This window comes from Macaca mulatta, chromosome 16 (genome assembly GCF_049350105.2).
Source record: "Macaca mulatta isolate MMU2019108-1 chromosome 16, T2T-MMU8v2.0, whole genome shotgun sequence".
NCBI lineage: Eukaryota > Metazoa > Chordata > Mammalia > Primates > Cercopithecidae > Macaca > Macaca mulatta.
In genome coordinates this window covers 77,771,975-77,799,761 of record NC_133421.1, presented here as the reverse complement: position 1 = coordinate 77,799,761, position 27,787 = coordinate 77,771,975, and the positions used below count along the sequence as shown (strand labels likewise).

Below are 27,787 nucleotides of genomic sequence, written 5' to 3'. Positions count from 1 at the left end.
TCAGCCTTGAAGTTTGGGAGGAATGAATTCCGCTTGTAGCTCCAGGAGAGATTTATGATTAAATTTAAGGTGTTTAGCCCATCTCCCTGGCCAAGGAGACTTAAGGAGACACTGGCTGAGGGTTTCTGGAAAATGTTACTCATTCTTCTGTAAAAACTGCAGCCAGGACTACTCTGGTTCATCACACCAGTTTGGATGGGTTACCTTTCACCAGCGACATTAAAGGCTCCAAATTAGAAAGCCACACACAGGCATGGTGAAGTAAAGAAAAGGGTGGACTTTAATGTTTATTTACAGGATGCTGCAAGATATGAAATTCCACATAGAAATAAGAAACCTCGTCAGAGGACAAGCTTCATACAGTATGTACAGTTGGAACTGTTCAAGTATAGTTTCAGTGTAAAAAGTGCTACAATAACAAACCACATTTAAAAAGAGTTCTTAGTAGAGAAACAATAAGACAAAATACCAAACATGGTACACAACAAATGTATGCCTCAGCTACGTGATCTAAAAGGTAAAGGTCCCAGGAGCCCCATCCTGAACTTGGAAGGTGTAGCCTTCAGAGGTAGTTTCCGGCACAACGTTTTGATCTTCCTCTTCCTGGAAATATATTATAAAAAGAATGTAAGTATTTCAAGCAGCAGCCTACCTAGAAGTCTGTATTTAATCTCTAGGTCTTGATCTGCATATTATACCTTTAATCCTGTATGATATTCTAGTATTTGACATAGGGGAGGGAGGGTCTCTGAAACTTTGCCAATTCATGAGTGCCTGGGGAGTTGCAGGGACTGGGGATAAGAAATGCTACTACAGTGACAGAAACAGATTTTTTTCTTCCCCAACTGCCACTTTTCAATAGGAAAAGACTGTATTAGGCCCAGAGCATAGTGGTGGGTTTGGCCTCCTTCTCTATCACCTCCTACAATGACACCCACTAACTTACCCTCCAGATATTCTAAGATTCTCAAGGCTGTTCATTTGAAACTAATCTGGGGACTTTTAAAATCTCAGTTTAAAAAGATTTTATTACCATCAAGCCAAACTAGAGGGGCAAATAAGTACATTATGTCCTATGCACACTGATATTTTACTACATTTAACAAAGATATGAGACTTATTTTAAAAAGTATGAGGGGAAAAAAAGGCTCATGGCCTTGACTTTAGATGTTTCCAAGTTGTTATTAATATTACCATCCATTACTCACCTCTACAGAGAAATACTTCTCAATTAAGCTTAACGAAGCCTTATACACAGACTCATTTTCATGGTTTTGTAGAGCTTCAATTTTGTCTAAGCCGCCACATTCTTCAATCATTATACTAAGTTTCTCAGTTTCACCTAGTTTTTCAGCAGCCTAAAAAAAAAAATTCCAAGTTTACTGGTGTATACTCTGAATGTTTTAATGAACAAAACAACATCGATAATTTGAATATAGATACATGTCAGGCAGAAATAATCACCTAACAGTCCCTTCAACAAACCTATCACTATCACAGTCCATTTTATATTTTGTTGAAATTCAATGTGATTGGATCTATACCTGCTTTTAGCACTACTTCAACTGGAGCCAAAGATCTTACAATCAATAGCTCTCAACCTTTTCTATGTATCAAAATCACGTGGGCAATTTTTAAAACACACTACATTCCAGTTCAACTGGTCTGCTATGGGAACAGGGGCTTATTGTTCTGTAAAAAATCCTTTATCATCACAAGGTGTAGTCAAGGTGTCAAAGGCAAAGATGGCCTATGGAGTGCTAAACTAAATGTCTGACCAGAATGTGTGTTGGTATTAAGGATTTACTGGACATACGGAATGGTATGTAGGTTAGTTTTCCTTTAAATTTTCAACTTTAAAGAGATACATAAATATCTATAGATGAAATAACAGATTTGCTTCAAAGTAACTTAGGGGATTAGATGAGGTGAAGAAGAAATACTGGCCACATATTGACAAATTATTTATACACAGTGACAAATACGCCAGCATCCATTATTGTAGGCTCAACTTTTTTTTTTTTTAGACAAGAGTTTCACTCTTGTTGCCCAAGATGGAGTGCAATGACGCAAACTCAGCTCACTGTGACTTCCGCTTCCCGGGTTCAAGCGTTTCTCCTGCCTCAGCCTCCTAAGTAGCTGGAATTACAGGCGCCTGCCACCACACCCGGCTAATTTTTTGTATTTTTAGTAGAGACGGGGTTTCACTATGTTGGCCAGGCTGGTCTCAAACTCCTGACCTCGTGCTCTGCCCACCTCAGCCTCCCAAAATGCTGGGATTACAGGTGTGAGCCACTGTGCCCAGCCTGTAGACTCAACTTCTATATGTAAAAATCTCTAGAATCTAAAGTTGATGAGTAGGACTTACCTACCACCAATCACTATGACAAAGTGCCATATGCTGGTATGCTTGGATCAATTAGGGATACAACCAGAAGAAAAATATAAGTTATTCAAATTTTTTTTTTCTGAGATAGTTTCACTCTTCCGGCCAGGCTGGAGTGAAGTGACATGATCTTGGCTCACTGCAACCTCCACCCCTGGCCCAGGGTTCAAGCGATTCTCCTGCCTCAGCCTCCCAAGTAGCTGGGATTATAGGTGCCTGCCACCACACATGGCTAATTTTTGTATTTTTAGCAGAGACGGGGTTTCACCATGTTGGCCAGGCTGGTCTCGGACTCTTGACCTCAGGTGATCCACCTACCTTGGACTCTCAAAGTGCTGTGATACAGGCATGAGACACCATGACTGGCCAAGTCATTCAAATTTAATTTCACCAAAATTCAGTATGAAATTGGGACATTAAATCAAGTAAGTAAACAGATGTGATGAGTTCACATAAACGCCCGACTTCGATTCAGGTCCCATCATCCACTTGTCATCTCTTTCATCTTTGATAATGCCTGCCACATTTTTAATCAAAGGTGTGGCCCACCTAAACAGGCTGTCTGAATCTGTGGCTTACTAGTGACTAAACTTACAACAGTTGCCCTCCCCCAGGTCTAAATAGTAAACTGATTATTATCAAGTTCAAATTCAAACAAAGCCACCTTGATAGGTCTTACCTGAAAGATATTTGAAATGGCATCCAAGATAACCAGAATAATCTTGGTATCTTTTGCAGTTAAGAGGTTCATCAACGGTTCTATTATGCCACAGTGAACAAGGTACACAATCTGCTCAACTGTTCCACCACTAGTGTAGTTGGTCACGGCCCATACAGCTTCCTTTTGTGTCTTAAAATCTGCCTATTAAACATAAGGAAATGGTTTTATTTCAGAAAGTTGCAAGAATAAGTTTCCAGGAGTACTTTTTCACAAAAACAATGACTCAAAGTACCAAGGTTCTATCCAACTGTAAGTGAAAGGGGTTACTGGGTATTTTTCAGCAAAGGACTCCAAGTAGAACCCAAGATTCTTGCACGTGAAGAAGCTTATCAAGCAGAGCTTTCTATAAATACTAAAAATGACTTGATTAAATCCTAAGACTTCATTACCTTAGAGAGAACACTGACAAGGAATGGGACTAATCCATGATTCACAACTTGCTGTATCTGGTCCTGACGGCCAGCTGTGATGTTTGACATTGTCCATGTAGCTTCCTTCTGAATGTTAGTTTTGGGGTTGGTGAGCAGGCTGGGAAAGACAGCGAGCGCTCCTGCATCAATTACAACCTGAGTCTGTTCATCTGTACCAGTGACAATATTCCCTATGGCTCTTAGGGCAGGAGTCTGAAAAAAAAAAAAAATGTTGATGCTGGTTTTTTCCCAGCACTTCAGAAATTCTGTACCCTAAAAGTTTTAACAAGAGGCCCATCATGGGTATGAAATAGGTAATATTTCAATATTAGTATCAACTGATAATGCTTTTTTTTTTTGAGAGACAGGAGTCTTGCTCTTGTCACCCAGACTGGAGTGCAATGGCACGATCTCGACTCACTGCAGCCTCTGCCTCCCGGATTCAAGCAATTCTCCTGCCTTAGCCTCCCAAGTAGTTGGGATTACAGACGCGTGCCACCACATCCAGATAATTTCTTTGTATTTTTAGTAGAGATGGGCTTTCATCATGTTGGCCAGGCTGGTCTCTAACTCCTGACCTCAGGGGATCCACCCGCCTTGGTCTCCCAAAGTGCTGGGATTATACAGGCGTGAGCCACCATACCCAGCCCTGATCATGCTTTTTATACTTATGTCCTAATCTACAAGTAAATAACTTACCACAATTGGCAATTCAGAAGCTCCTAGAAGCTTCACAAGTTGGGGCACAACTCCTGTTTTCACGACCATGTCAATTCGTTCATTCGGACCGTCAGTAAGGTAGGAAATAGCCCAGCAGGTATCTGCTAATACTTCTGGATCATCATGATGCAGGAGCCGAACTAAGGTAGGAAGAATCTGCTCAACAGCATCTATTGGGGGTGCAGGATTCTTGTTGCGGCAAAGATTTGAAAGTGTCCAGGTAAGATTACGTAAGTAGCCACACTAGGGGGAAAAAAATAGGCAATGAGAGGTTCTGTCTTTTGAGAAGATGGGGGAAATTAGAATGAAGAAGTGAGTAACTTTATTCATGTTAGTAACTTACTGCTAAAGATGACATATCAGGAACCGCAAGGAGAGCCAACAGTGGGTCAACTGCACCATACTTAATAACCAAGTCTCGGAACACTGAGCCGTCACCTGAAAAAAAAAGCAAGATTAATTTTATTATCTTGTCCAACACCACCAATGTTCAGTGACTGATGCACCAGCAAAAACTCCCAAACGTACTTAGATGCCCCTCTGCTGCCTTTGTAAAGACGACACTTTCATTCCTAATAACGGCTTGAAAGCAAGCTCAAAACTTGACGAAGTCGTTACTATTTATAAGGCCTTTCTTTGAACTCATTACGCTTAGATACATTCAGTCAAAAGAACTTCAAGTCCAAGTACCTGCAATGTTTCCTAGAGCCCAGACGGCTTGTTCACTGATGTGAGCATGGGGAGATGCCAACAGAGAGATGAATGCTGGGATGGCACCTCCATCTACCACAGCCTTGGTCTGTTCTGATGTCCCAGAAGCAATGTTAGTGAGTGCCCAAGCAGACTCAAACTGAATGGGACTACAATCAGTTCTGCCCAAGAAGGACACAAATTTTGGAATCAAACCAGCCCGGATTATGCTGTCTATGGGGGGCTGTTTTTCTCTAGAAAGTAGTTTCCTAAAGGGGAACAAAAAGAGAAATAAAAGTTGAAAGTGGTTAACAAAAGGAGTTTGTGTAAAAACCAATTTAAAATGCAATTCAACAGTTTAGAACTTCAGACAACCTTTTAAGTAAATCACTAAATGCTGAGACATTCTGGAATCTAAGAGAAGCTGAACAGATTACCTATATGGTGCTATATATGCGGTATCATTAACTACCATTTTTCCAAAAATTAATGTAGATTACCCTCCTCTCCATCCCTGCAGAAATCTACAAATCTTGTCACTTTTTAAAAAAACTTTTGACGTTCTGACAGGGTTAGATTCCCATTGTTAACTGAATTTGTTCTCCCTGATAGTTGTGGTTAAGCACATTTTTCTTTTTGAGACGGAGTCTCGCTCTGTTGCCCAGGCTGGAGTGCAGTGGCCGGATCTCAGCTCACTGCAAGCTCCACCTCCCAGGTTCACACCATTCTCTTGCCTCAGCCTCCCAAGTAGCTGGGACTACAGGCGCCCGCCACCTCGCCCGGCTAGTTTTTTGTATTTTTTAGTAGAGACAGGGTTTCACCGTGTTAGCCAGGATGGTCTCGATCTCCTGACCTCGTGATCCACCCGTCTCGGCCTCCCAAAGTGCTGGGATTACAGGCTTGAGCCACCGCGCCTGGCTACATTTTGTTTTTCTGAGACGACCTCACTCCACCCAGGCTAGAGTGCAGTGCCATGATCACAGCTCACTGCAGCCTCCACCTCCTGGGCTCAAGTGATCCTCCCACCTCAGACTCTTTAGTAGCTGGGACAACAAGTGCGCACCACCACACCCGGGTAATTTTATTTATTTTTTGAGACAGAGTCTTGCTCTGTCACCAGGCTGAAGTGCAGTAGCAAGATCTCAGCTCACTGCAACCTCCGCCTCCTGGGTTCAAGCAATTATCGTGCCTGGGTCTCCGGAGTACCTAAGATTACAGGCATGTGCCACCACACCCAACTAATAATTTTTTTTGTAGAAACGGGGTCTCACCATATTGCCCAGGCTGGTCTCAAACTCCTGGGCCCAAGTAACCCGCCCCCTAGCCTCCCAAAGGGCTGGGATTATAGGCATGAGCCACAGTGTCCAGCCTAGAACTTTTTAATGATAATTTACCATTGAAATTTGTTCTTCCGCACACTCTCAAGCTACAGAACTTATTAATCCTTTCTATCATATCATAAATATCTGTGTATGGTGGGAGGTAAAGGTCAAATTATACTGATCTCCTAAATGGATCTATCATTCTAAATGCATGTCTCAATCCCACTTACTATTTATTTCTTCCTTTCCCCGCCAGTGACCTGAAACATTACTTTGGTAAAAATTTTATGGGCAGGTGCAATGGCACACACCTATGATCCCAGCACTTCAGGAGGCTGAGGTGAGAGGATTGCTTGAACCCAGGCATTCGAGACCAGCCTGGGCAAAATAGCAAGGCCCCTCTCTCAAAAAAATTAATAAATAAAAAATACTATTTGGCATATGGCTGGCTGGCCTAATCTTTCCTTACACACTATCTGTCCCTTCCTGCCCCCACCCAAAAAAAAAAAAAATCTAAAAACCTGAATTTCTTGGGCTACCCATGCTATTGCAGACAAGACTTACCTGGCAGCTTGAGTAGCTTGGAGCTGATTTTCCACATTGCTGCTATTTATGCCTTTGACAATGTCATCAACAGACCAATTTACAGTACCCTAGAAGAAAAGTGAAATTTTGCACATTATCATTAAGCTTAAATACAAACAATAAAATCCACACTTACTTGTGTAAACATCATTAGGCTTATAGCCAGCTACTACATATTTAACCCTACATTTAATTTTTCCTGTTAAATATTCATTATTTTATATGTAGAACAGTTTCCAAACTCGGTGTCATGACTCACTAGAGTCTCAAGTTATGGAGTATCCAAGTGTTCTGTCGCTAAAAAAGGCAGCTTTGAACCATTTAAAAAATGAACTAGAAGGCCAAGCATGGTGGCTCACACCTGTAAGCCTAGCACTTTGGAAGGCTCAGGAGGGAGGATGGTTTGAGCTCGGGTGAGACGACCTCCCCACGACAAAAAAAAAAAAAAATCCAGGCATGGTGGTGTCTGCCTGTCGCCATACAAGACCAAAGATTATTTCTACATTAGTCTCAATAACTTGCATTCAGATATACTTTGAGGGAGAAAGACATGAAGTTATAGGCAACGTTCTGAGGATTTTCTTTTTTTGAGATGGAGTTTCACTCGTTCCCCAGGCTAGAGTGCAGTGCCACGATCTTGGCTCACCACAACCTCCGCCTCCTGGGTTCAAGCGATTCTCCTGCCTCAGCCTCCCGAGTACCTGGGATTACAGGCATGCGCCACCATGCCCAACTAATTTTTTTTGTATTTTTAGTAGAGACAGGGTTTCTCCATGTTGCTCAGGCTGGTCTTGAACTGCCAACCTCAGGTGATCCGCCCGCCTGGGCCTCCCAAAGTGCTAGGATTACAGGTGTGACCCACCACGCCTGGCCGAGGATTCTCATATCTAATTTTATAATCTGTGTATTTCCATGGTTGAGTGTTGTTGCAAATATAAATGTTTTATGTTCAGCTGGGCGAAGTGGCTCATGCCTGTAATCCCAGCACTTTGGGAGGCCGAGGTGGGTAGATCACCTGAGGTCAGGAGTTCAAGACCAGATTGGGAAACATGGTGAATCCCCAGGTCTACTAAAAATGCAAAAATTAGCTAGACATGGTGGTGATCCCCTGTAATCCTAGCTACTTGGGAGGTTGAGGCAGGAGGGTCACTTGAACCCAGGAGATGGAGGCTGCAGTCAGCCGGAGATCGCACCACTGCACTCCAGCCTGGGTAACAGCTCAAGACCCATTCCCCGACCCCCACCAAAAAATATATATATATATTTATGTTGTGAATCACAGTAGAAAGGTTTGAGAACCAGTGCTACCCGTAATTTAAAAAGACAGTATCCCTGTCTCTCCAGGAGCCTGACGCCTCACAGAGGAAATGTGACAAGGAGACAAACAGCGTAAAACAAGTGGTAAATAGATGGGCTACACAGCATTTACTCCCCATTTTGGGTGCAGAACCAGGTGCTAGAGAATCCTGAGAAAGAAGTGTCTTTCCTGCTAGACTAAGGAGTGCTATAAGGAGAAGATGAGCTTTGAGTATTAGTACCCTAGATATAGAACATAGGTAGTATTCAATTAAAAAAAAAAAAGATAAATGTGGAGTGCTAAAGGAAGCATAATGTGGCTGGGCGTGGTGGCTCACACCTGTAATCTCAGAACTTTGGGAGGCCAAGGCAGGCAGATCACCTGAGGTCAGGGTTCGAGACCAGCCTGACCAACATTGCGAAACCCCGTCTCTACTGGAAAAAAACAAAAATTAGCTGGGCATGGTAGCACATGCCTGTAATCCCAACTACTCCAGAGGTTGAGGCACGAGTATCGCTTGAACCCAGGAGGCGGATGTTGTGGTGAGCCAAGATGGTGCCTTGCACTCCTGCCTGGGCAACAAAGCAAGGCTTCATCTTAAGAAAAAAAAAAAAAAAAGGACGCATATTGTGAGAAAAAGATGTAGGAAAGTGCCCAGATGAAAGATAAATTTGAAAATCTAAGATAGGTCTACTTTATGGAAGGCCTTCATGGAGCAGGGATTTTTATTTTTACAGATAGTGTCTCACTGTCACCCAGCACAGAGTACAGTAGTGCAATCATAGCTCGCTGCAACCTCAAAATCCTGGCAAGTGATCCTTCTGTCTCAGCCCCCTGAATACCTAGGACTAAAGGCCAATGCCACCATGCCCAGCTAACTTTATTTTTTATAGAGACAAGGTCTTGCTACGTTGCCTAGGCTGGGCTCAAACTCCTGGCCTCCAGTGATCCTCCCATTTCAGCTTCCCAAAGTGTTGGCATGAACAGGCATGAACCACCATGCCCAGCTGGAATATGAATTTTTTTATTTTTATTTTTTTCCTTGATTGTTGCCCAGGCTGGAGTGCAATGGGACGATCTTGGCTCACTGCAACCTGCACCTACCAGGTTCAAGCAATTTGGAGGATGGATTTTGAGGAGAGAAAACACATGTCTAAGGCAGTACTTTAGGAAAAATTTCAGGAAAATAATATATGGCACAGAAAGGAGGAAATGATAACTTAGGAGGCTACCGTAAATATTTCAGAAGGAAAGTCCTGAACAAAGCTGGTGACAAATACAAAAAAAGAGAGAATACCAAAAAAGGCAGAAATAAACCAAAAACGGGCAGGGCCTGGTGGCTCACGCCTGTAATCCCAGCACTTTGGGAGGCCAAGGCAGGCATATCACGAGGTCAGGAGTTCAAGACTAGCATGGCCAACATGGTGAAATTCTGCCTCTACTAAAAATACAAAAACAGACCGGGCAGTGGCTCACACCTGTGATCCCAGCACTTTGGGAGGCCGAGGCGGGTGGATCACGAGGTCAGGAGATCAGAGACCTTCCTGGCTAACATGATGAAACCCCGTCTCTACTAAAAATAGAAAAAAATTAGCTGGGCAGGGTGGTAGGTGCCTGTAGTCCCAGCTACTTGGGAGGCTGAGGCAAGAGAATGGCGTGAACCTGGGAGGTAGAGCTTGCAGTGAGCTGAGATCACACCACTGTACTCCAGCCTGGGCGACAGAGGGAAACTCAAAAAAACAAAACAAAACAAAAATACAAAAACTAGTCAAGCATGGTGGTGCGTGCCCGTAATCCCAGCTACTCAGGAGGCTGTGGCAGGAGAATTGCTTGAACCCAGGAGGCAGAGGTTGCTGTGAGCCAAGATTGTGCCACTGCACTCCAGCCTGAGCAACAAAGCAAGACCCCGTCTAGGGAAAAAAAAAAAAAAAAGAATAAACCAGAAACTGGTTGGCTCTGGACACAGTGGTCAGGTCAAGGTACCCAGTTAGCAGCTAGAAATGCAGGGAAGTCTGAAGGAAGGTCAGAGCTAAAGGAAGATCCTAAATCAGCTTCAGTGGATTATGGAAGGCAGGAAAGAAGACAATTACTAATTGGGAACAGAGAAAAAGATCTTCACAGATAGTTACAACCTAAGGCTAAAAATGTTAAGTTTACTTGAATTTCTAAGAAAAGTTCCTACTGATTTTCTGGATTTCACGTAACTCATAAACCAAAATACATTTTTTACCTGGTTGTTGCGGTTTTCCTGCAGCGGAGAAGTAGCATCATCAGGAAATGAGCTTACGTTTCTCCTCTTCAGCATCTGGTCATCCTTCTTAGCTTTCCTCAGCTCCACATTGACCTCTATTCTGCGACGCCTCATTTCCTTGAGAAAAGATAACATGCCGTTTCACCTATCACATCAGTTTTTGTTGCTAAGTGAGGGTATTTTTAAAAAGATCCCTAAGTTTTCACCCCTTTCCAAATGTCCTCCCATTTAAACACCACCACAGGAAAGCAACAGAAGGTACTCACTGTACTGTCTTTTCCCTTGTTCTTGAATCTGTGAAGACGGGCAGCTGGTGTATTAGCATTCTCATTGGTGGACATGGTTATGAGACAAAGGGAGAAAGCTAAAAGATGGGCGAGGAGAAAAAATATTTCCTTTATCATTTTCCTTTGTCAATAATAGTACCAAATAAGAATTGAATTATCAAGCATCTACTGAATCCACACCTGTATACTAGAGGGGGGATCATCATGCTTTCAGCACTATGAAATAGCTTTACCCAAACGGGAACTGTCCCCCTTCCCTCTGAAGCGCTGAGACTTCCTGGAGAGGGCTGTCCATCAGAAATAGAATGCAAGCTATATAAATTGAAACTTCCTAGTAGCCATACTTTTTAAAAGGCGAAAAGAAACAAGTGAAACTAATTTCAATAATTTATTTTACTTAACCCAACATATCCAAATAGTATTTCAACATATATATTTCAATATATAAAATAACTGACATCTTTTACATTCTTTTTCCATACTCTATCTTTGAAGTCTTTTGTGTACTTTAAGCTTACAGCGTATTTCAATTTGGACTAGCCACGTGTGTCCACCGTTTCTGACAGCCTGGCTCGATACTCCAGAGTCCCTAATAGTTAATCCAAGGCAAAGCAGGGGAACCAAGTTAACTTACAGCTAAAAATTATGTGCCAGGGCAATAAATTCAGATTCTCAGGAGGCTCGCACTACTTTACTGTCTTTACTTGGCCAAAATAGGTGCAGATTCGAAAACTAAAAAAAATTTGCTTCATCATTACATTATGGTCAACATTAAAAATGCAGTGCCGCATGTCGCATATTTGATTTGCATTTCCAGAGACTAGGAGCGAATGCACTTAATTAGGACGACATCAGCTGTGCGTCATTCAGAAGACGACAAAAGTCAAAGCCCTCCTTACAATTTGCTATCTTTGCTTTCATTACGCTCGCCTACGACTTGGTGGCACAGCCACCCCGGGGCCAAAGTGTCAGAGACAGTGCTCCCAACTGCCACCCCCAGCCCCTGCCCCTGCCCCTACGTCGGGGAAGATGCAACAAGAAAGGGGGAAGCGAGGCCAGGGCCGCCACGAGCCCTCCCGGGACATTCGCCCTCAGGCCTGGCTCGCTCCGATTCTCCCGGCCGCGACGCGTTATGGTCTCCGCTGCCGTTTGAAGAGCGTCGGCGCCCTAAACCCGCAGACCCCGCGAAACTCAGCCGCCTGGTCAATGAACCAGTCGCCCCCGAGGCCTAGACAACGCGGGAGGCTGAGCCAGGCTCGGCGTGGACCCGGGGCCTCCTTCCCCCCACCCAAAGGCGAACGCCGCCCGCGGGCAAACCGTTAGCGCTCGGGCCGAGCCGCCGCCTGAGTCTGTACCTGAGAAGCGGGCCCGGGCTTCCACGGGAGGCGATGCGGGGAATCAGCGGCTGTGGGACGGCTGCGCTCAAAGGGTCCACCTCGACTCAGCTCAAAGACCGTGTGGCTCGTGCAGCCGGCCGGCGCGATTTAAATTTCCCGGTGACTCCGCATTCCGATTGGCTGGTTCGAGCCCAAGCTGTGTGCCCATTGGTGGATTTGAAAAACACGTTGAGAGGGGAGGGAGTCATAGGGCTTAGGGGCGAGTGGGAGGGGGGAAAAAAAAAAAAAAAGGAGGATGGCATCGCGAGATGAGGGAGCAGACGGGCGGTTCCCGAGCGCCTGGCAGGGCGGAGCGGGAGGACTCCAGATCCCGTCAAGCAACGCGAAGGGGCGGTCCCTGGGCCTTTCGTGTTTCCACTGGGTTGAAGCGCGCATGGTCCCTGGGCGTTTTCCTGGGCGAGAGCCTTAAACAAATACCGCAAAATGATTCTCAAAGTCATTATTTTAAAAAAACTTTGTTGTTGATCTTCATGAAAATTAAAAAATGATAATTAGTAAATAAGTAATCTTTATAGAAAGACATATTGCTTTGCATTTTTTTCCTGTTACGATATCCGAAGAACTTGGCAGGGGTTTCTGGCCACTATGGGAGGGAAGATTTATGTTATATTTTTTAGTTTAGTTTTTTTTTTCAATTGCGTCGTAAAAGACTGTATAGAAGCCGCAAATATAGTAACAAAATATTTCTTATTCCTGTTTCTCCAAACACTCAAGTTTTGTATTTTTAAATAATTTCAAATGCAGCAGAATTGCAAATCCTTATCCAGATTTGCCAAATGTTAACACATTTGCTACTGCTGTCTCTATACATATATATGTATACCTATGCACATGTGTACCTATGTGTGATTTCAATATGTTACTTTTTGAAACATTTGAGAGTTTCAGAATCATGTCCTTTTTCCTCTGTTTCACGGTGTATCTCCTAAGAAAAGACATTCTCTTACATAACCACACTGCAGTCGTCAAATTCAGAAAAACTGAAATTTCATGCTGTTGTTTAGTATGTAGTCTGTGTTCAAGTTTTGTCAATTGTTCCAGTAACATTCTATGCTCGTTACACATTTCTGAATTTTGCATTTTTTGCCATATGCTCAAACGAAGAAACAAAACAAAGATGGTCAACAGAGCATCAGGATTATGGGCCATTTTTGTTTCTGCAATTTTTTTGTGTTCTAAAAGATTACATTTTAGAAAAGTTGTCATGGTTTATTTCTTACTATAAATAAATTCAAACACCAAATTTGTCCATTCTTGCAGTCATTAATGCCAGCCTCATTCATTGTATAGCAGCCAGAGTTCATAAAGGGTTGCACCTACTCTTAATCAGCATAATCCCATCCCCCTAAATGCAAGAATGTGGAAGGAATTCACCCCTAAACCAATCACTGTGAGGCATTCTCTCAGCTACTGAGAATGGTTCAGGGGCAGGCACATGACCTAAATTCATCCAGTTGGACAGCCCGTGCCTTTTGTTTACTGGTTGGAGGTAGGAAAGCAGCCTCTGTTCTTCTGAACTGAGGGATGTGAGTCCTAGAAATCTGAATAAGAAAACTGTAGGGAAACCTTGAGAGGTCTGACCCGCTCTATCTCTGAAGGTTTGCAATTATGAGATCCGATACACATTTCTTTTGTATTGTCAAGTTGAGTTTCTTCTCTTTTTTTTTTTTCTTTTTTTTTCTTGTCTTTGATACAGGGTCTGGCTCTGTCACCCAGGCTGGAGTGGAGTGGCACGATCTTGGCTAACTGCGACCTCTGCCTCCTGAGCTGAAGCCATCCTCCCACCTCAGCCTCCCAAATAGCTGGGACTACAGGTACATACCACCACGTCCAGCTAATTTTTGTATTTTTTGTAAAGACAGGGTTTCACTATTTTGCCCAAGCTGGTCTTGAACTCCTGAGCTCAAGCAATCCACCCACCTTCGCCTCCCAAAGTGCTGGGATTACAGGCCTGAGCCACCATACCAAGCCAAGTTGAGTTTCTTTTGCTTGAAAATACTGACTACTATGTGTCCAGAAGTGTTGAGTGTTTACCATGTATTAATACACTTGATCTTCACAACTGTGAGGTAGTACTGTTATTTGCTCTATTTCACAAAAGAGAGCACTGAATCACAAGTGTTTATGTAACTTGTCCAGGGTCACACAGCCAGTACATGGCAAAGACAGGATTCAGCCATAACAGATCCTGGTTCCAGGATCTGTATTCTGAACCGCTATTCTGTACTTGCACCTAAAAACAACCTGAAACAGAAGTATAATGCCCAAAATTGCCTTTGAAAGATACGATATAGTCGGGCACGGTGGCTCACACCTGTAATCCTAGCACTTTGGAAGGATGAGATGGGCAGATCACCTGAGGTCAGGAGTTCGAGACCAGCCTGGCCAACATAGGGAAACTTCGTCTCTACTAAAAATACAAAAAATTAGCTGGGCGTGGTGGCGGTTGCCTGTAACCCCAGCTACTTGGGAGGCTGAGGCAGGAGAATCGCTTGAACCTGGGACGCAGAGGTTGCAGTGAGCCGAGATCGCGCCATTGCGCTCCAGCCTGGGCAACAATAGCAAAACTCCATTTCGGAAAAAAAAGACTAGCCTATCCAACGTGGCAAAACCCTGTCTTTACTAAAAATACAAAAGACTAGCCTGTCCAATGTGGTAAAACCCTGTCTCTACTAAAAATACAAAAAATTAGGCAGGCGTGGTAGCACACACCTGTGTGGTCCCAGCTACTCGGGAGGCTGAGGTACAAGAATCGCTTAAACCTGGGAGGTAGAGGTTGCGGTGAGCCAAGATGACGCCACTGCACTACAACCCAGGTGACCGTGTAAGACTCCGTCACAAAAAAAAAAAAAAAAAAAAGGAAAACACCTATCATTTACAACCAAGTTTTAGCTGATGTATTAGTCCACTGGCATAGTCTGCTTAGGTTACCATAACAAAGTACTACAGGCTGGAAGGCTTCAATAACAAACATTTATTTTTCTCACATTTCTGGATCACAAAATCTGAAATAAGGGTGCCAGAGTGGTCAGTTTCCAGGAAGGGCCCCCTGTTTGGAGTCCAGATAACCATCGTCTCATTGTGTGCTAGCACGATCTCTTCATTTCAGCACAGAGGAGGGATAGTGAAAGCTCTCTGGTGTCTCTTCTTTTTTTTTTTTTTGAGACGGAGTCTCGCTCTGTCGCCCAGGCTGGAGTGCAGTGGCGCGATCTCGGCTCACTGCAAGCTCCGCCTCCCGGGTTCACGCCATTCTCCTGCCTCAGCCTCCCGAGTAGCTGGGACTACAGACGCCCACAACCGCGCCCCGCTAATTTTTTGTATTTTTAGTAGAGACGGGGTTTCACCGTGGTCTCGATCTCCTGACCTTGTGATCCGCCCGCCTCGGCCTCCCAAAGTGCTGGGATTACAGGCGTGAGCCACCGCGCCCGGCCTGTCTCTTCTTTTTTTTTCTTTTTTTTTTTTTTTTGAGACGGAGTCTCGCTCTGTTGCCCGGGGTGCAGTGGCCGGATCTCAGCTCACGGCAAACTCCGCCTCCCAGGTTCACACCATTCTCCTGCCTCAGCCTCCCGAGTAGCTGGGACTACAGGTGCCCGCCACCTCGCCCGGCTAATTTTTTTGTATTTTTTAGTAGAGACGGGGTTTCACCGTGTTAGCCAGGATGGTCTCGATCTCCTGACCTCGTGATCCGCCCATCTCGGCCTCCCAAAGTGCTGGGATTACAGGCTTGAGCCACCGCGCCCGGCCTTTTTTTTTTTTTAAGACAGTCTCACCCTGTCACCCAGGCTGGAGTGCAATGGCACAATCCTGGCTCACTGCAACCTCCGTTTCCTGGTTTCAAGCGATTATCCTGCCTCAGCCTCCCAAGTAAGTGGGATTACTTGCATGCCACCACATCCGGCTCGTTTTTGTATTTTTAGTAGAGATGGGATTTCACCATGTTAGCCGGGCTGGTCTTGAACTCCTGACCTCATGATCCACCCACCTCAGCCTCCCAAAGTGCTGGGATTACGGGCATGAGCCACTGCGGCTTGCCTGGTGTCTCTTCTTATAAGGACAATAATCTCATCATGAGGGCCCCACCCTCATGAACTCATTTCAACCTCCCGAAGGCCCCATCTCCAAATACTATCATACTGGGAGTTAGGTTTTCAACATACGAGTTTTTGAGGGGGATGCAAACGTTCAGTACGTAATATTCATTCACCATCCTGGGCAACATAGCAAGATGCCCTCCCCCAAACCACCGTCTCTACAAAAATAAAAATTTAAAAATTAGCCAAGGCCAGTGGTGGCTAACGCCTGTAATCTCAACACTTTGGGAGGCCGAGGCAGGTGGATCACTTGAGGTCAGGAGTTCAAGACCAGCCCAGCCAACGTGGTGAAACCCTGTCTCTACTGAAAATACAAAAATTAGCCAGGTGCGGTGGCTCGTGCCTATAGTCCCAGCTACTCAGGAGGCTGAGGCACAAGATTCGCTCGAACCCAGGGGCAGAGGTTGCAGTGAGCTGAGATGCGCCACTGCACTCCAGCCTGAGCAACAAAGTGAGACTCTATCTCCAAAAAAAAAAAAAAAAAAAAAAATTTAGCCAAGCATGGTGGCGTGTGCCTGTAGTCCCCGCTACTTGGGAGGCTGAGGTGAGAGGATGACTTGAGCCTGGGAGGTGGAGGCTGCAGTGAGCCGAGGTTGCACTATTGCATTCCAGCCTGGGTGGTAGAGTGAGATGCTGTCTCAAAAAAAAAATTTTTTTAAATCCATTCAGATTCTCTTCCTTGAAACTATGAATGTTGAGTGAAAACACACAAAGAAAGAAAGAAAGGGGCTGGAGCTGAGTTGGCTGAAAGACACAGGGCCACTAGCTACTGAAGCTGAGGTCCTTTGGTTTCTGTCTTTCTAGGCCGTCTTGTAAACTCATGTTTCAGTTCTGTAAACTATACAACATCCCTCAAATACACCACTTTCTCACTTTTTTCTTCTTTTTGAGACAGGGTCTTGCTCTGTCATCCAGGCTGGAGTGCAATGGCACAATCAGAGCTCCCTGCAGCCTCAACCTCCTGGGCTGAAGTGATTCTCGTACATCGGCCTCCCAAGTAGCTGAGACTACAGGCATGCACCACCACGCCCAGCTAATTTTTGTATGTTTTGTAGAGATGGGATTTTGCCATGTTGCCCAAGCTGGTCTAGAATTCCTGGGTTCAAGAGATCTGCCCACCCCAGCCTCCCAAAGTGCTGAGATTACAGGTGCGAGCCACTGTGCTCAGCCAAATACAGCCCTTTCTGATTTAATTTAGTGTGTCAGCAATCCCTAGTTATCCACCAAAACTCACGTTTCACCTTCCATTTGGTCTCCTTGTTGCTGGCAGATGGCTGCCTAGCCAGTGACTCTACTTTTCACTTTCCTTGGATCGAGGTGAGGCCGTAAGTCTAGTTGATGCGAAAGTAATGCATTTGTCTAATGGGTTAGCACTTACAAAATGGTGTCTCTCTCTCTCCTTTCCCTGGCTTGAAGCAGACAAGCTGGTCACGTTGGAAGCCCTATGAAGAAGGTGATAGGGCTGCAACATGGAAGGAACCTGGGTCCCTGTGTCAGCTGAAGAGTCTCCAAACCCATCCTGGGTTTACTTGCCTGTTCCTGAGTCTGCAGGTGGGACGGATGTTCCCAGCTGCTGGTAGAACCCCCACGCTGGCTTTCTTACCCTCTGCGTCAGGGCTACGGTGGCAGGCTTGGCTAAATGAAAGTCACTGGTGCTCCCTTCCCCACAAAAAGAGTAACTCAGAAGCAAAACTGCATCCTCGGGGAAACTGCAGAGATCAGTGCCACATATGGAGACCCTTCAGTAAGGAACTGTCCTCGTTTTGAGAAAGAGCTCTTGACCACCTTACTGATCACCAAATAAAAATGTAACCTGCCAGGCGGGGTGACTCATGCCTGCAATCCCAGCACTTTGGGAGGCCAAGGTGGGTGGGTCACTTGATGTCAGGAGTTTGAGACCAGCCTGGGCAACACAGTGAAACCCCGCCTCTACTAAAAATACAAAAATTAGCCAGGAATGGTGACGTGTGATTATAATCCCAGCGACTCAGGAGGCTGAGGCAGGAAAATCGCTTGAACCTGAGAGGCAGAGGTTGCAGTGAGCTGAGATTGTGCCGCTGCCCTTTAGCCTGGGTGACAGGGTGAGACTCCATCTCGAACCTTCTTGAAGCCCTCACCAGAAACAGATACTGGCACCATACTTCTTGTACAGCCTGCAGAACCATGAGTGACCAACCCCCCCCAATCCCGCTTTTTAAAAAAATATAAATTACCTAGCCTCAGATATTCCTTTATAACAATACAAAATGGACTAATACACAGCTCTGAAGGAAAGTAAGTAGTCAAACTCCCTAGTGGGTAGGGAACCTTGAAGCATGCAGCTGGTACACATTTTTCTCAAAGGGCACATATCCCAAGGTGAGATCTACACTGATTCCCAAACAGTGAAAACCAGTTTGGCTGGTTGGTTGGTATAAGGGTCATTAATTCTTTTATGTTGCCCAGCAGATATGCACACTTCTGTTAAAAGAGTAATTCCTAACTTTCCTGTAGGAACCAGCGCTCACCCGCACCCAGTCCATGTGCTTGGATGAGGTTGACTCCATACCCTGGGTGGACTCTAACTGGCATAAGCCAAGGAGGATAACCCTTCCCCTAGGTCACAGGGATGGCTTCATGGAGAGCATGTAACTCAGTAGGGACCGGGAAGAATCAGGCCTGGGACTTGGACCAATAGGGGAGAGATGTACTTCCTCTATACTTGGAATTATGATAATGGATGTAAAGTCTGGAGCTGTTGTAAATATTTTACCACTGTAAGGAAAGAGCCTGGAGCCTGTCTGAAAATGGAGCAACAATAGAACAAAGCAGAACAGGTTCAAGAGAGACACCAGATTCTGATTTATTTTTATTTTATTTACTTATTATTATTATTATTATCATTATTATTATTATTTTGAGATGGAGTCTCGCTCTGTCACCCAGGCTGGAGTGCAGTGGCGTGATCTTGGCTTATTGCAAGCTCCACCTCCTGGGTTCACACCATTCTCCTGCCTAAGCCTCCCAAGTAACTGGGACTACAGGCGACCACCACCACGCCCGGCTAATTTTTTTTTTTTTTTTTTTTTTTTGTATTTTTAGTAGAGACAGGTTTCACTGTCTTAACCAGGATGGTCTCAATCTCCTGAACTCATGATCCGCCTGCCTCAGCCTCCCAAAGTGCTAGGATTACAGGCGTGAGCCACCACGCCCAGCTGATTTCTTTTAAACCCCTAATCAAGACACATCTGAAAGCGGACTTATCTCTGGACCTTTTTTTTTTTTTAAGACAGAGTTTTACTCCATTGCCCCAGGCTGGAGTGCGTGGCATGATCTTGACTCATTGCAACCTCCACCTCCTGGGTTCAAGCGATTTTCCTGCCTCAGCCTCCCAAGTAGCTGGGATTACAGGCACTTGCAATCACGCATAGCTAATTTTTATATTTTTAGTAGAGACAGAGTTTTGCCATCTCTACTGGAGTTGGCCAGGCTGGTCTCGAACTCCTGACCTCAGGTGATCCACCGGCCTTGGCCTCCCAAAGCGCTGGGATTACAGGCACGACCCACCGCACCCGAACTGGACTTTTGTTATTATTATCATTTTTTTTAGAGACAGGGTCTTGCTCAGTCACCCAGGCTGGAGTGCAGCGCCTCAATCATAGCTCACTGCAGCCCCAAACTCCTGGGTTCAAGCAACTGTCCTACCGCAGCATCCCAAGTACCTGATACTACAGGTGCACACCACCACACCTGGATAATTAATTTTTTTTTTTTTTTTTTTTTTTGTAGAGAAACAGGGTCTCCCTCTGTTGCCCAAGCTGGTCACACAAATCCCTGGCTTCAATTGATCCTCCTACCTCAACCTACCAAAGTGCTGGGATTACATGCATGAGCCACTGCGCCCAGCCGTCTTATTTGAGGTGGTTAATTCCTTTATTCATAAGCCAACTTCGAATTGGGTCTTCTGCCTCTTGCAACCAAAAGAGTCATAAACAATCCAGTCAGGAAGTTGTGAGAGGAAGACAGGATTGACAACAAAGGTGGTTTGGAGAAGGGGTAGACGTATGGATCTCTTGGAATGAACTTAGAGGGTGTGGATATTTGAATTGTACAGATGTTCGGCCGGGCGCGGTGGCTCAAGCCTGTAATCCCAGCACTTTGGGAGGCCGAGACGGGCGGATCACGAGGTCAGGAGATTGAGACCATCCTGGCTAACCCGGTGAAACTCCGTCTCTACTAAAAAATACAAAAAAACTAGCCAGGCAAGGTGGCGGGCGCCTGTAGTCCCAGCTACTCAGGAGGCTGAGGCAGGAGAATGGCGTGAACCCGGGAGGCGGAGCTTGCAGTGAGCTGAGATCCGGCCACTGCACTCCAGCCTGGGCGACAGAGCGAGACTCCGTCTCAAAAAAAAAAAAAAAAAAAAAAAAAAAAAAAAAAAAAGAATTGTACGGATGTTCACCCAAAGGCCTCCACCGTGGAACAGGCTATTAATATTCAGGTGGCCATGATGGCCTGCTCTGTAGATGTCCATCATCCTCCTTCCCCTGCCAGGCCAGTGCTTGCTTAATGGGATCATGAACCACGTGGCCAAGGCAGCAGAGACAGAGGCTATGCATAGGCTCAGTATCATTCACTTCCTACTACTGAGTGTGGTCTGGCTACTATTCCTGCCGGGGCCCAACCAGCCCTGAGGTTGACTTCACACCCTGAAGGCACCATTCAATTACCTGGTGATCACGACGATAACATTGGACGCTTTCCATAATAGATCAGGAGGAAGAGACATTTTATCTGGATTGGGCCATATTTACTTTCCAATATGTCAGTCTGCTGCCAGCACCAGCATCCATTCACTTTTTTTTTTTTTTGAGACAGAGTCTTGCCCTGTCGCCCAGGCTGGGGTGCAGTGGCATGATCCCGGCTCACTGCAACCTCCGCCTTCCGGGTTCAAGCAATTCTTCTGCCCCAGCCTCCTGAGTAGCTGGGATTACAGGCATGTGCCACTACGCCCAGCTAAATTTTTGTATCTTTGGTAGAAACAGGGTTCCACCATGTTGGCCAGGCTGGTCTTGAACTCCTGACCTCATGATCCACCCGCCTCAGTCTCCCAAAGTGCTGGGATTACAGACATGAGCCACCGCGCTGGCCCTTCCATTCACTTTCTGCAAGTCTTTTATGCTGTCATGGATTTCCAGACAGACAACACTGCTCCAACCAAGAAACTCACCTCACGGCAAAATTATGGAATGTCAAATCAAAATAATGAGACACCACCACACGCCTATTAGAATGGCTAAAATGCAAAACACTGACACCACCAAATTCTGGTGAGGATATGGAACAAGAGGAACTCTCATTCATTGCTAGTGGGAATGCAAAATGGTACAGCCACTTCAAAAGACAGTTTGGCAGTTTCTTACAAAGGTAAACATAGTCTTGTCATACCATCCAGCAATCGCAATCCGTGGTATTTATCCAAGTGAGTTGAAAACGTGTCTACACAAAAACCTGCACCTGCATACAAATGTTTATAGCAGCTTCATTCGTAATTGCCAAAATTTGAACCAACCAAGATGTGCTTCCATAGCGAAATGGATAAACAAACTGTGGTACATCCATATAATGACAGGATCTTGCTTTGTTGCCCAGGCTGGAGTGCAGTGGCATGATCACTGCTAATTGCAACCTCAAACTCCTGGGCTCCTCTGCCTCAGTCTCCCAAGTAGCTGTGTACAGGAATGCACCATCATGCCCAGGTAATATAAATTTTTATTTTTTGTAGAGATGGAGTCTTGTGATATTGCCTAGGCTGGTCTTGAACTTCTGGGCTCAAGCGATCCTCCAGCCTTGGTATATGAACATACAATGGAATATTATTCAATGATAAAAAAGAAGGCTGGACCAGGCACAGTGGCTCATACCTGTAATATCAGCACTTTGGGAGACCAAGGCGGGCGGATCACCTGAGGTCAGGAGTTTAGGACCAGCCCAGAGAAACCCCGTCTCTACAAAAAAAATACAAAAATTAGCCAGACGTGGTGGCATGCACCTGTAATCCCAGCTACTAGGGAGGCTGAGGCAGGAGAATCATTTGAACTTGCGAAGCAGAAGTTGCAGTGAGCTGAGATTGAGCCACTGCACTCCAGCCTGGGCAACAGAGCGAGACTGTCTCAAAAAAAAAAAAAAAAAAAGAAAAGAAAGAAAGAAAGAAAAAGAAAAAGAAAAGAAGGCTGGGCATGGTGGCTCATGCCTAGAATCTCAGCACTCTGGGAGGCCAAGGTGGGCGGACTGTTTGAGTCCAGGAGTTTGACACCAGCCTGGGCAACATGGTAAAACCTGGTCTCTACAAAAAATATAACAATTAGCCAGGCATGGTGGTGCACACCTGTCATCCCAGCTACTTGGGAGGCTGAAGTGGAAGGATCACTTGAGCCTGGGAGTTGGAGGCTGCAGTAAGACGTGTTGCATCACTGCACTCCAGCCTGGGCAACAGAGTGAGAACCAGTCTCAAAAAAAACAGACCGGGCGCAGTGGCTCACACCTGTAATCCCAGCACTTTGTGAGGCCGAGGCAGATAGATCACTTGAGGTCAGGAGTTTGAGTTTGAGACCAGCTTGGCCAAAACAGTGAAACTCCGTCTCTACTGAAAATACAAAATATAGGCCGGGTGCAGTGGCTCATGCCTGTAATCCCAGCACTTTGGGAGGCCGAGGTGGGCAGATCACCCGAAGTCAGGAGTTTGAGACCAGCCTGGCCAACATGGAGAAACCCCATCTCTACTAAAAATACAAAAATTAGCTGGGCATAGTGGCATATGCCTGTAATCCCAGCTACTCCAGAGGCCGAGCCAGGGGAATTGCTTGAACCCAGGAGTAGAGGTTGCAGTGAGCCGAGATCATAGCCACTGCACTCCAGCCTGGGTGACAGAGTGAGACTCCATCTCAAAAAAAAAAAAAAAAAAAAATTTAGCCAGGCATGGTGGCACACACCTGTAGTCCCTGCTACTCAGGAGTCTGAGGCAGGAGAGAGAATTGCTTGAACCCAGAAGGTGGAGGTTGCACTGAGCCGAGATCTTGCCACTGCACTCCAGCCTGGACGACACAGCAAGACTCCATCTCAAAAACAAACAAATAAACAAACAAGCAAGCAAAAAAGAAATGAGCTATCAATCCATGAGAAAAACACACAGAAACCTTAAATGCATATTGCGAAATGAAGGAAGCCAATATGAAAAGGTTACACACTGTATGATTCCAACTACAGTAAATGACATTCTAGAGAAGATAAAACTATGGAGACTAAAAAGATTAGTAGTTGGGGCCGGGTGCGGTGGCTCACACCTGTAATACTAGCACTTTGGGAGGCCGAGGCGGGCGGATCACGAGGTCAGGAGTTCGAGACCAGCTGGCAAATATAGTAAAACCCCGTCTCTACTAAAAAATACAAAAATTAGCCAGCCATGGTGGCTTGTACCTGTAGTCCCAGCTACTCGGGAGGCTGAGGCAGGAGAATTGCTTGAACCCAGGAGGCGGAAGTTGCAGTGAGCCGAGATCAGACCACTGCACTCCAGCCAGGGCGACAGAGCAAGACCCCATTTCAAAAAAAGAAAAAAAAAAAAAAAGAAGTAGTGGTTGGAAAGGGTTTTAGGGGAGGAAGGGGACAATGAATAGGTGGACTACAGCATTTTAAAGGCAGTGAAACTATTCTGTGTGATACTGTAACAGTGGATATATGACATTATACTTTTGTCAAAAACCATAGAATGCACAATACAAAGAGTGAACCCTATAGTGTCAACTCTGGACTTTAATACTAATGTATACTATTAAATATTAAGTATTATGTTATTATTATTATATTATTGTTAATAAAGTTAATTATAATGTATCAGTACTAGTTTATCAATTGTAACAAACATACCATACTAAGGCAAGCTGTTAATAACAGGGAAAATTGGTGAGGGAAAGTGAAGGAATATACAGGAACCCTCTGTACTTTCCACTCAATATTTCTGCAAACCTAAAACTGCTAAAAAGTAATAGTCAATTAATTAAGAAAATATGCTGCAATGTGAAAACTAGAGCATATCACCAAACTTTCCGTATTCTGTTACATTGAAATCCATTAGTCTGGCCATGCACAGTGGCTCATTAGTCTGGACTCCACTTGGATGCATATTTTACTTTTACCCATGCACGAATATTGAACATTATGTATTGGTCATTTGGAACATATTGGACTTTAAGGTATGCAGATCTTCCAAGTGTTAACACATTGAATTGTACAACATCAAAACATTGCACTCATTAAACAGAAATGTCTTTAGGTATTTGAAAGCTATCAAGCTTACAGTGCTGGATTAAAGGCTTCAGGCTTTTAAATTTTCCCTTGAAAGTTTTTTGTTGTTGTTTGTTTTGAGACGGAGTCTCGCTCTGTCGCTCTGTGGACAGGTTGGAGTGCACTGGCGCCATCTAGGCTCACTGCAAGCCCCGCCTCCCAGGTACAAGCAGTTCTCCTGCCTCAGCCTCCCAAGTAGCTGAGACTACAGGAGCGTGCCACCGCGCCTAGCTAATTTTTGTATTTTTAGTAGAGATGGGGGTTTCACCATGTTGGCCAGGCTGGTCTCGATCTTCTCTTGACCTCGTGATCCGCCCTCCTCGGCCTCCCAGAGTGCTGGGATTACAGGCGTGAGCCACCACGCCCGGCCTTCCCTTGAAAGTGTAAATTGTTTCATTAGCCACAAACAGTTAAATTATCTTCCTTGAAGCGACATGCTCACTTTCCTTGAAGCGACATGCTCAGATATTTTCTAAAAAACATCTGCAAACTGCCCGACTCTGAATAATCTAGTTTGTCGGTCAGTTGTTCCTTCAATGAAAATTCGGTTCCATTGAAAAGCAGCTAGTTCGGAGTGCAACTGGAACATCCCACAAGTGTTTTACTCAAGCAAAAACTATTGTATTTTCGTATGCATAGAGGTGATTTATTCATACTTCCTATTGTCAAAGAAAATATTAAAAAGCCGCGCACTCAAGCGTTGAAACTTAATACACTTAATTATTCTTAGAGCATCACCAAGGATATGCTTCAGTAAACCTGGCTTTTTCCCCCTACCAGTGCACGAAGGTAAAGATTATGACTATTAGTAATTTAGTTCAACTGCCTTAAATTTGCTATTTCACCATCGGTGCAAATGTCAACGCAATAAATAACTTGTTTTCATGAAAAGCATTTCCTGAATGCCTCAGAGTTCACAGACCAAGGTGAGTTAAGTGACATATCACACACAGCCTAGATTAGAAAGATATGCACCAAAATGTTAATACATTTTGTAGTAGTGGTTAACTTGGACTGATAAAAATTAGGGCCAATTTCGATTTTCTTTTTTTTTCTTTCCCCAGACGGAGTTTTGCTCTACCTTCCAGGCTGGAGTGCAGTGGTGCAGTCTCGGCTCACTCCTGCCTCAGCCTCCCCAGTAGCTGGGATTAAAGGCACGCGCCACCACGGCCGGCTAATTTTTGTATTCTTGGTAGAGACGGGGTTTCACCGTGTTGACCGGGCTGGTCTTGAACTCTTGACCTCGTAATCCGCCCGCTTTGACTTTCCAAAGTGCTGGGATTACAGGCGTGAGTCGCCGCGCACGGCATTTTTTTTTTTTTTTTTTTTTTTTTTGTAAAGGTTGTCTTGCTCTATTACTCAGGCTGAAGTGCAGTGACGGGATCTCTGCCACTGCAGCTTCCGCCTCCCCGGTTCAAGGATTGTCCTGTCTCACCCACCGGAGCAGCTGGGACTACAGGCGCTCGTCACCACGCCCCGCTAATTTTTGCGTTTTTAGTAGAGATTAAGTTTCACCTTGTTGGCCAGGCTGGTCTCGAACTCCTTAACCTCAAGTGATCCGTCCGCCTCGGCATCCCAAAATGCTGGGATTACAGGCGTGAGCCACCGAGTCTGGCCCAATTTCGATTTTCTTTACTTGGCTTACCCTTTTTTTTTTTCTTTTTTTCCCCGAGACAGTCGTGCTCTGTCGCCCAGGCTGGAGTGCAGTGGCGCAATCTCGGTTTACAGCAACCTCTGCCTCCCGGGTTCAAGCGATACTCCTGCCTCAGCTTCCCTAGTAGCTAGGATTACAGGCGCACGCCACCACGCCCGGCTAATTTTTTTTGTATTTGTTTTTTTGTTTTTTTTTTGTTTTTTTTTTTGTTTTTTTTTGAGACGGAGTCTCGCTCTGTCGCCCAGGCTGGAGTGCAGTGGCGCGATCTCGGCTCACTGCAAGCTCCGCCTCCCGGGTTCACGCCATTCTCCTGCCTCAGCCTCCCGAGTAGCTGGGACTACAGGCGCCCACAACCGCGCCCGGCTAATTTTTTGTATTTTTAGTAGAGACGGGGTTTCACCGTGGTCTCGATCTCCTGACCTTGTGATCCGCCCGTCTCGGCCTCCCAAAGTGCTGGGATTACAGGCGTGAGCCACCGCGCCCGGCCTTTTTTTTGTATTTTTAATAGAGACTGGGTTTCATCAGGTGTTGGCCAGGCTGGTCTCCAACTCCTGACCTCAGGTGATCCGCCCGCCTCAGCCTCCCAAAGTGCTGGGATTATAGGCATGAGCCACCACGCCCGGCCGGTTTAGCCATATTTTATACAAACTTGTGAAGAACAAGTGTTACGTGTCTAAGAATAAAACAAAATTGTGTATTTGTAAAAATCACAAATGCAGCATATTTACATGAAACAAGCATACAGATACTGTGCATGGCACCAGAAAGTCTCTAAATCTTTACTCAAAAGTTAACTTCAGGATGTTGGTTGGGGGCGAGGGGGAGACAAACCCGTACCATTTGGCACTTAGGGACCTTGTTGTGTTAATTTCCCCTTTACTCCAGAGGGAAAGAAGAGTCAGGGGGAGGAAAACGGCCGAAGGGACAGAGGTCAGATTTGAAGTTCTCTGGGATGGAAAAGCCTGTTCACCCAGGAGTCCAACAGTTCCTAGCACATAACAGGTTATCACATTAATCTCTGCTGAATAAACGCGGGAAAGAAAGAGAAGAAAGGGACAAGAAGGTTGGCGGGAGAAGGAAGCTGCGGGAGGATTTCGCGATCTGCAGGGCTCCCAATGCCGCCTGCCCTGCAGAGGGTCCCGGGGAACTTTGTAAACTGAAGGCGCCCAGGTCCGCCCAAGTCAACTGAACTAGAATGGGATGGGGTAGGCACTGGAACCTTGTTTAAAGTTCCCCAGGTGAGCCCAATGGACAACCAGAGTTGAGAACGCTCGAAGAACCCAACAGGAAAGCGAGCACCCAAACCCGGCAGCGCGGATGCCATGCAGTTACTCGGCAGCAGGGATCGGAGGGTCAGGCGCAGGCGCTCCGGAGCCCTCGCGGCCGCTCCGGGCCCACGGCGCAGGCGCGCGGGAGGTCCAGGCTGCCGGCATGGACAGCGACGCAGAAAAGCGCAGGCGCGCGCCGCCGCAGCTGGGGGCGGCTGCCAAATCACTTGCCGCTGGGCGCGAGACCGCGATGCGCGGGGGCAGGAGCGTGATGATGGCATCACGTAAGGAGAGGGTGTGAGAAGCCGGATCTTGTGGTGACCCAGTGGCCTAATGGATAAGGCATCAGCCTCCGGAGCTGGGGATTGTGGGTTCGAGTCCCATCTGGGTCG

The 27,787-nt window shown here is 45.6% G+C and overlaps 1 protein-coding gene and 1 non-coding gene across 2 annotated transcripts; one reads left to right on the top strand and one right to left on the bottom strand.

The window, feature by feature from the left end:
* Positions 1–273: 273 nt before the first annotated feature.
* On the bottom strand, positions 274–12,128 carry KPNA2 (karyopherin subunit alpha 2). The gene is given in 11 exon segments (NM_001266111.2): positions 274–603; positions 1,209–1,358; positions 3,066–3,248; positions 3,497–3,730; positions 4,217–4,480; positions 4,581–4,675; positions 4,928–5,196; positions 6,814–6,902; positions 10,362–10,499; positions 10,649–10,746; positions 12,025–12,128. Coding segments are annotated over 10 exon segments (1,590 nt in total). The 5' UTR covers positions 10,724–10,746; positions 12,025–12,128; the 3' UTR covers positions 274–510.
* Positions 12,129–27,714: 15,586 nt separating this feature from the next.
* On the top strand, positions 27,715–27,787 carry TRNAR-CCG (transfer RNA arginine (anticodon CCG)). The gene has a single exon. It is a non-coding gene; the product is annotated as a tRNA-Arg (tRNA).